Source organism: Amphimedon queenslandica, unplaced genomic scaffold, assembly GCF_000090795.2.
Source record: "Amphimedon queenslandica unplaced genomic scaffold, v1.1 AMPQUscaffold_13307, whole genome shotgun sequence".
Taxonomy (NCBI): domain Eukaryota; kingdom Metazoa; phylum Porifera; class Demospongiae; order Haplosclerida; family Niphatidae; genus Amphimedon; species Amphimedon queenslandica.
Genome location: NW_003546457.1, coordinates 140,419 through 149,405, shown reverse-complemented (window position 1 = coordinate 149,405; position 8,987 = coordinate 140,419). Strand labels below are relative to the sequence as shown.

The window sequence follows — 8,987 nt, the reverse complement described above, 5'->3', positions numbered from 1 at the left end:
AACGGCAGAAAGTTATCGAGCTCCATTGGAAACAGTGCAGCTATGGTGCAGCAATACCTCCACAATGGCGGCCTGAAAAATTTTCTATTTACGGTATCCCAATGAATATCATTATAAATTGGAAACGTCATTCACAGGAAAGATTATGAATACTTAAGTATTCAAAATCATTGTTTAATTATAATTATTATTTATTTGGGATTTAGCAATTTGAAAATGAACTGTGTTGTTTTTAATCTTGTAATTGAAATACATTAAATAATCATACCATGTAATATCACAGATTGACTGTAGTTGACTCCTCCAATCATTGCTATACAGGTAACATTAACTGACACTCCCAGTGGATCAGGATATACCAGTAGTGTGTTGTTGTATGTCAGGACATCAATTGATGTATACATTGAGTTACTCTTCATCACTCCATTCACTAACCAGTAAACATCAGTTGAAGGATTTATATCAGTAGTTGTGAGACAATCAATACGATATTGAGTGTTATTGAGTTGTGTAATGGATGAGACTAGTGTCCAATTGATTGAATTAATAACTAGAATTACATCAACAATGTTAATAGTACATTAAAAGGTACAGTAGCAATACCTGGTAAGGTCTGTACACTGATTGTACTAGCAGGTCCCAGTAATTGTTGATAGGCTTTGACTGTGATGCTATAAGTTGTTCCTCCTCTCAGTCCATTCAGTGTGATTGTATTATTACTACTTCCCTCCACCTGTACTGTCTGCATAGTGTCTGTGTCACTAGTGACATTGACTACATATCCATCAGCATCAGATGAATCAAGTGCAGTCCAACTGACAGTGATAGTGGTAGCTGTCTTGCTGACTTCAGTAAGAGAAGAGAGAGCAGTTGCTGGTACTAATATTGGTATCGTTATTAGGATTTTTTGACATTACCTTTTATAGTTAAAGTACATATTCTGTTTACATTACCATTAGGATTATCTACTGGCCAGCATTGATACATTTGATCTCCAGTGGTTGATTGACTGATTGATCCACTACTGACAGTCATTCCATCCCATGTAATAGTAACAGTATATCTTACTGTGTAAGTACTACTAACTAACACAGTTCCAGGACATAAATAAGGATGATTAATATCATTGCAATGATAGTAGCTAGCTAGTGAAGTACTACCAATGCTCATTGTAATATGATATTGGTGAAATCCAGTTTTAACACAATTCAGTTTGTATTTCTGAGGATATACTGTCATATCAGAAGGAAGATCAGCAACAGTAAATGATTCTATCTGTGCATATCCTACAAATAAAAATTTATTGCATCAGTAAGTGATTATAGTCTCCTCTTACTGAATATATTAACAAAGATGATGTTAGTGTTAGGATCTGAACAATTAGTGGGTAGACAACACTTGTACCAGCCATCACCAGGTACCCCAAGAAAGCCATTAGCTGGATTTATGTGAACACTGAGGTTGGCACCTGATCCATTGGTACATTGAATGTTTTGAATGTGACCACCATCACAAGGAACTGTTCCATAAGGACCAATCCATTCTCCATCTTCCAGAGTAGCACCAGGTAATACACACTCTAAAGGAGTTGGCCTGATACTGCTGTCTGTAAAATATGATCCATTAGTATAACAGTTTCCATCATGCATCAGGTAGATACCTATAAAAACCTATACAGCTGTTATTATACACATCCAGTGTCTTACCTGAGGAAGGTGGACATTCACTAATAACTTCACTGACACTCAACAAGAAGACTATAGTCACCAATAATACTGACAATGCCATTTATCGTTATTTTTTGACACTGAAATTACACAGTTTTCTTTTACGTAGATAAAGTCTTGACAAGTCACAAGACATGGTGATTCAAAACAATAACATGTTTACGTACTGTAACAAACTATGTGCATGAACCATACACACATAAGTTTTGTATCTCAGTGAGTGCATGCATGCATGCATCCATGTAATTTTATTTTCAGTTTACAATCAGGATCAATATCATTAGCAGCTTGCCCATTATTTCAAATTTAGGTTATTTTATTCACAGTAATTAAAATAAGTGTGCAAAATGGCTAGGGTTGTCTTTAGACCATTAATGTCCTTATTCCTTCATTATTCTATGTATTATGTATATGTTTTGTAGTGTTGTTGTAGTACCATAATTTTATATAGTTCTAGTACTAGTTCTGGAACTAGAGTTTGATAAAATTTAGTTCCAGTACTAGTTCCGGAACTAGAGTTTGATAAAGTTTAGTTCTAGTACTAGTTCTGGAACTAGAGTTTGATAAAGTTTAGTTCTAGTACTAGTTCTGGAACTAGAGTTTGATAAAGTTTAGTTCTAGTACTAGTTCTGGAACTAGAGTTTGATAAAGTTTAGTTCTAGTACTAGTTCTGGAGCTATAGTTTGATAAAGTTAGTTCTAGTACTAGTTCTAGAACTAGATTTCAATAAATTTTAGCTATTGTTCTAGTTCTAGAGCTAAGTTATAGTTCTTGTACTTGTTCTGACAATAGAGTTTAAGAAGCTTAGTTCTAATTGGAAATAATTTCTTAATACTGCTTCTTTTTGCTTCTGCTGTCATGCTTTAACTGCTTAGCTTTAAACTGAACAAGTATTCAAAAGTCTATTGATATACTTATGCATTATAATCTATGTCTAAGTAACAAATTCATACATTATTTGCTATTCAGTCTTTGTTATGTACTAAAATATTTCACTGACAAATTAGTACCTTCTTTGTCAACTAATATTGTTCTACAATTCTAGTTCCAAACTAGTTCTAGTACCACAAGAGAATGTACTTTTAGTTCCAGTTTAGTTCTAGTACTGAGACTCTGGCAAAGTTTAGTTCCAGTTTAGTTCTAGTACTACAAGTCTTGTATAAGCTAGTTCTAGTTTAGTTCTAGTTCTTACATTGGTTGTAAAAATAGTACTAGTTCTAGTTCTTGGAACTAGAACTATGAAAAAAAGGCAGTACTAGAATTGATTTAGTTCTAGTACCAAGGAACTACAACAACACTAATGTTTTGTAAAATTTTTAACAACTTAAAAAATTCATTGAAAAATCAAAATGTGAATGAAATCAGCTCAAACTTTCTATGCAACATAAGTACATGTATAGTATAGGAAATAGTAGAATTTTCTTCTTTTTATTTTTAGCAAAATTTGGCCAAAGATCCTTTACTATTAGTAATGTGGTAGAGTTACTAAGTAAGATTCTCCCCACTTCAAATAGTACAGGGACTTTGGCCAAATTTTGTAGCAACTTTTAAAATTTGTAAAAAAATCCAAATTATGTTCAAACTTAATACGCAACATTCTATGAGAACATATATATGTATCAGGGAAAATTTTTTAAATGGAGAATTCTCTACTTTTTATTTTTGGCAAAATTTGGTCAAAAATTTTGTACTAACTACATTAAATTTTAAAAGAAAACAAGATTGAGTAGAATTCTAGAGCAAACTTGCAAAAAAGTAATAAAAACAAGGGCAAGCTATACATAAAAGTCAATTTGTTTACACTATGCTGTAATCAAATCTATACAGTATTATAATTATATTTCTACTTTCTAGACCATTTGGCATGAACAAAGTAATATTTATTATTAACAAGGCATATGCTGTTGTTTGTGGTATTGTTCGACTATTAGCAGTCTTGTACTTCTTAAAAGTGTCTGTACCCTAACAAACATTGATGATGAAAGACTTCACTAATTGTACACTCTGTCAAATTTGATTTCCCCACAGATTGTAAGCTGGTGACATGATAACAAGGTATGATACACCCTAACAAGCAACAGATTAAGATTCTAAAGTAACCACTGCTGCCATGTTCACAAAAATAATTCAGATGACTAGACTGTATGTAGTTATAGATCTAAGCATTGCACACTAAATTGAATTAAATAGATATCATTATTTGTAATTTCTCTAATTTAATTTAATAAAACAAAGGCGGATTAAAATACAAAAAATGATAACAAAACTGAAATATGCTACAAATTAATAATAATTGCTAAAAGCACTCACAATATATAGCTTAGTGGTTAGTTGGTCCGAGTTTTTGGACACTGATCATAGCGTAGCTTTTCTCTGGGTCCATTGTAGATACATCTAGTGGTTTATACAAATGATGAGCATCACTGCTGTCTGGACTTATTGCTTCATCAAACTGTGTCGCCATATGAGGAAAAAAGAACGGCCCAGTAAAATCGGCACTACTTTGAGAAGATGCAACAGATATCTTCTCAGCTAACGGATCCTTACTAAGAGAACCAAGGAGCTGATTATGAATATGCTCTTTTCCCAAGGAAAGATGCAATCCTTCAGGACTACGTTCCAAATCGTGTAGTTCATCGTCACACGAAGGGAGATACTCATACTCTTCTTGTACTTGCTCAGCAGTGGCATCAGACAGCATATGGTAGTCATCAGACGACTCTCTTGTATCATCCATTCCATCAATACTATTCGCTTCTATTATTTCAAAATTAGCATAACGCTTTCTCATAGGCCGTTCACAAAAAGGGGTATTAGGCTCGGAGCTACTTCGAGACTGATTCAAATTGCTATATTCGCTGTTAGGTAAGGATATTGATCGCATGTGTCCCCCTTGTACAGTCCCAGGAACATCAATATTAGCATAGCCAGACTGCTGGGGTAGTGTAGTGGCTCTGAACTCATTCTGCACATGTTCTAATTTACGATAGCCAGACAAAAGCGGCGAGTCCTTTTTTGGATAATAGTTTTGTCGCGGTCGTGAGTGATCCAGTTTCCCGTAACCAGTCAAAGAAGGAAGATGTGGTGGATGTGTAGATTCTCCTACAGCTCCAATTTCAGAGTAAGTTTGTTGGAGAGGAGGATGAGAGCGTAAGATAGTACTTGTTCCAATAGATGGTCCTTGTTCGTGATATCGAGCCGGTGGCTTTGTAGCCAAGTCTGTATCATTTTGTTCATCTAAGTCTTCATAATCTTGATCCAGTGCATCGTAAAGTGAAGATGGGTTGTCCAGTTCGCGTGGTAATGGGCTCAACGGTATTAAATCAGTCATTGCAGTTGGTGGACGCTGCATATTAGTAATCTCTTCTGACCTAATGTAATGTTAATTCAATGACTGTATTCTCTAATGTAATAACTTACTCCCTTCTAGTGCAGTGATCATTTGTCCTTTGTCCTGTTGGGATATCAAGATTAATGCAATAATTTTATAGATTTAATTAATGCTCAATCAACAAGTAGCTACATAATTCTACACTTTCCCGCTCACGAGTTCTATAGCAATAATTGTTTGCACATTGTTTGCACTTACGTCTATCTGCTGTGTGTTTCCCTTTTGGTTTCGTCAGGCATAATCCGATACAGATGAGAGAGAGCACTATTATAAGAATAACAAGAACTCCAATCAGTCCTCCTAGCACGTAGACCCATATGTGAAAAGAACCTCTTGGCTTTGGATCAATAGGTAAATTTGATGGAGGTGGATTTACTAAGTATGATGATGTTTTCACTGTGTATGTAGTACTTGATGATAAAAATACAGTACTTAAAGGAGGCATATCATCAAATACACTAGAACTAAAAGTCAATGATGACAAATATAATAAACTAGTAGTGCTTTCAATATAAGCCGTTGAAGTAGTTAAAATGCTGCTACTACTACTAACTGATAAAATAGGACAGACAGAATAAAAGTCACCATTTTCAATTATATCATTGCACTTATGCACAGACTCAGCTATTGGAACAGTACAGGGTTCTAGATCTAATCTTTCATAATCATCAAAAATCTCCAATCTTTGAATCTTTCCCAAACCATTGCTACCATTAAATGCTTGACACCAATACTGTCCAACAGAGAATGGTGTAATAGTAAGCGTGGACTGGGCCATTACCGATTGGTGTGAGGTTTCTGTACTGTTGACTGTAATTGTGTGATTTGAATCTGAACTGATTTGTGTTGCATTTGTGGAGTCAGAACCTTGGAAAAACCACTTAATATCAAGACTAGCAGAATCAGGTCTCTCAATGGCACATATTAAAGAAATAGACCTATTAACTGATAAATAAGGATCACATCCAAGTGTAGCATTGGGTAGCTTGGTATAACAAAACCTGCATCCTATTCATAGAAATGACCATTATGATTATTAATGATAATATTTAATTCTAACCTTCAATACTCCAGCCAATGCCACAGTTTAATATAATGAGAAATAGAAATGATAGCTTTTCCATTGGACTGTAAATGGTATTCACTGCTGGGAATAATAGTGCTTTATATAAACAATCAATGATACCGGAATAGTTTTTATTAAACGAAGTGCGTCCTGTAAAATCAAACTATTCTGGATTGTCTTTCAGACTTTCAGTGTCAGTGCGTGAATCTCTCTTTCTCTCTCTCTGATGACCAGCCATGATCACCATTCGAAAGAAGCTAGCTGAACAGGCTGCTCAGAGAGAAGAGAAGGAAGACAGAACTAGTGGAGGAAAAGAGCTAAAACGACGACAATCTTTTCGGTCACAGATACTGACTGCAGGTTAGTAATGAATTCCAATGTAGCATTAGTGTTGAGATCATTATTGTAGAGGCCAGTGAGTTAGGAGACGTCCTACCAAGTAAGTAAAAGTGTATTGAAATGATTTAAGTTTAAGTCCCTGTCTTTGTTAGAATCCTGTACTCTCAAATTTGACAATCCTGATAATCTTAGACAGTTTCAAATTGTAATAGAGCCGGATGAAGGCTATTGGAAGAATGGACGTTTCACATTTGAAGTGACTGTACCTCCCGAATACAATATTAAAGTAACATTTAAAATTATAATATTAATTATAGTATATTTTATTATTATTATTATCTTATAGCCACCTTCAGTGATATGTCTAACAAGACTATGGCATCCAAACATTAATGAAACAGGCGACGTGTGCTTAAGGTATGATAATTACACTAATGCTAATGATTAGCGTGTATTTATTTTCAGTATTTTAAGAGAGACTTCCATTGATGGCACTGGTTGGTCACCAGCAAGAAGACTAAAGGTATGAGTGGGCATATTAGTACATTATGTACACAATGCATGGTAGTATGAGTGCTTGATAAGCATAATAAATTATTGTTTATTGTAGTTATTATTATTGTACTGATGCAGACACAAGTCTGTGTATTTTACTATCAGTATTATGTAATAGCGAGCGTCACTGGGTCTTCCCTGTAAAAAGAAGCAGTATGTTGTGTGATGCAGACATGCACCTGTTCATTTTTAATATAAAAACTTTATTAGGCAATCACTTACTGTAACAGTCTCTTTTTGGTCTGTTAGGAATATCAATTTTTAGCTTGATAAAATATTATTGTTTTTGCCAAAATAATTTTTTTAATTAGTTGTTTCCTTCTTGCCAGTTTATTGTGGTAGGGTTAGTGTTTCCTTGCTCAGTTGTTTTGTGTCTTAATACCTACAAGCTTCACTATGAAAATGTACATGTATATGTACTTCTGTACTTCTGTAAGAACCACTAAATTTAAAATATAATGCCTATAATTAATGAAAACAGGAAACTCTGTGTGTATGCAATGTAAACTGTGACAGATGATAATATGTGTCTGGAATGAGTTTGATCATGCATATAGACACCTCTTTGTGACTAATCATTATTAATTATATTACTCTTGGTGTTACTCACAAACATTTTTTACTCACAGTCACACACATCAAGTAGGCCGCTGATATTGTAATAGTAAACATTATAATCCTGATAATCAACCCCATAAATCATAGTGAATTAGTAATGCTTAGTGTACATGTACTAATTGTATGATCCACAATGATATATTGTATTTTTATTTAGGATGTGGTATTAGGATTGAACTCACTCTTTTCAGTAAGTATAATATGCATATACCGTATAGCGTCAAATTTTCGTGGTTGAAAATTTTCGTGATTTTCATGACTGAATGGACAATCACGAAAATATTTTTCACGAAATTTAATTTTGATATAAATGTGGGCGTGTCCCATCACGCCTTTTATTTGTTTCTCGGGCACAGGCTGCACAGCTAAGAGTCTCTCCTATAAAGGGAGCCCACCTTTCTTGGTATACGTGATAGCCACGGATACACGAAGGGAATTAATATCGAATAATGCTACCACTCATGTTGCTTCTTCTCCAAGTCCAGCTGGAAGGCTAGCTACTAGCGCGCGGCCACATGGATAGGAGTGGTTTTAATCATCACAAAATTTTATTTAAATCACGAAAATTTTTTAACGAAAATTTACTGGAAAGCAAAAATGTATGAAATCACGAAAATTTTCACCCACGAAAATTTGACGCTATACGGTACATGTACATGTACATGTGCATCATATACATGTACGTGTATATAATGTGTAGAGTCCTTCCCCATGCACAGTACCACTGTAACTACAGTATTTCTAATTCTAGGATCTTCTCAACTTTGATGATCCACTTAACTTAGAAGCAGCAAAGCATTATCAGAAGGACAAAGTTAGTTATTTCTATTAGCTTGTGAATTCACTCTAATGTTGACATTAAGAGCACAAGTACATGTATGAACTAATATGACAATATCAAAATTATAATGTACATGTACATGTATTCAAGCATCACCAATGATTGGCAATTGGCATGCCTGGCCATATGTTAAGCATTGTAGCATAAATTTAAATGTATCCTGAATCAATTCATAGTAGTTAAGGTCATTATCATTAGGTTATAAAGAATATCATTGATAGTTCATCATTCAATATAATAATTTTTACTTTTTGTAGGTATCTTTTGCAAGAAAAGTACAGCAGTTTGTCCATCTTTATGCAAACTAAGAATGTCATCGATGATGATTATTATTATATCTCACAGAATAACTTCTCATTGTGTTTATACATTATGTTCATTTATTAATTTTATTTGTGTTCTGTAATGAGTCACATGCATTATTTTGATTAGCCACTCCCAGTTTTTGAT

The 8,987-nt window shown here is 34.2% G+C and overlaps 2 protein-coding genes across 2 annotated transcripts; one reads left to right on the top strand and one right to left on the bottom strand.

Moving 5' to 3' along the window:
- Positions 1-3,892: 3,892 nt before the first annotated feature.
- LOC109583397 (uncharacterized) lies at positions 3,893-6,283 on the bottom strand. The gene is made up of 4 exons (XM_019998722.1): positions 6,179-6,283; positions 5,317-6,126; positions 5,148-5,181; positions 3,893-5,098 (listed from the first exon to the last, which is right to left on the bottom strand). The coding sequence occupies exons 1-4, from the start codon at positions 6,240-6,242 to the stop codon at positions 4,048-4,050; spliced, it is 1,959 nt and encodes a 652-aa protein (XP_019854281.1). The 5' UTR covers positions 6,243-6,283; the 3' UTR covers positions 3,893-4,047.
- A 60-nt stretch (positions 6,284-6,343) lies between these two features.
- On the top strand, positions 6,344-8,959 carry LOC100640548 (NEDD8-conjugating enzyme UBE2F-like). Its single transcript, XM_003387959.3, has 8 exons — positions 6,344-6,544; positions 6,594-6,623; positions 6,676-6,809; positions 6,870-6,940; positions 6,989-7,046; positions 7,854-7,886; positions 8,448-8,510; positions 8,795-8,959. The coding sequence occupies exons 1-8, from the start codon at positions 6,421-6,423 to the stop codon at positions 8,843-8,845; spliced, it is 564 nt and encodes a 187-aa protein (XP_003388007.1). The 5' UTR covers positions 6,344-6,420; the 3' UTR covers positions 8,846-8,959.
- Positions 8,960-8,987: the final 28 nt, after the last annotated feature.

Coding starts and splice junctions, on each gene's coding strand:
- LOC109583397 (XM_019998722.1), bottom strand. CDS start 6,242: ATGGAAAAGCTATCATTTCTATTTCTCATTATATTAAACTGTGGCATT. Junction 5,182..5,316: donor GAAACACACAGCAGATAGAC/GTAAGTGCAAAC, acceptor ATATCCCAACAG/GACAAAGGACAAATGATCAC. Junction 5,099..5,147: donor GATCACTGCACTAGAAGGGA/GTAAGTTATTAC, acceptor ACATTACATTAG/GTCAGAAGAGATTACTAATA.
- LOC100640548 (XM_003387959.3), top strand. CDS start 6,421: ATGATCACCATTCGAAAGAAGCTAGCTGAACAGGCTGCTCAGAGAGAA. Junction 6,545..6,593: donor GTCACAGATACTGACTGCAG/GTTAGTAATGAA, acceptor TCATTATTGTAG/AGGCCAGTGAGTTAGGAGAC. Junction 6,941..6,988: donor ACAGGCGACGTGTGCTTAAG/GTATGATAATTA, acceptor ATTTATTTTCAG/TATTTTAAGAGAGACTTCCA.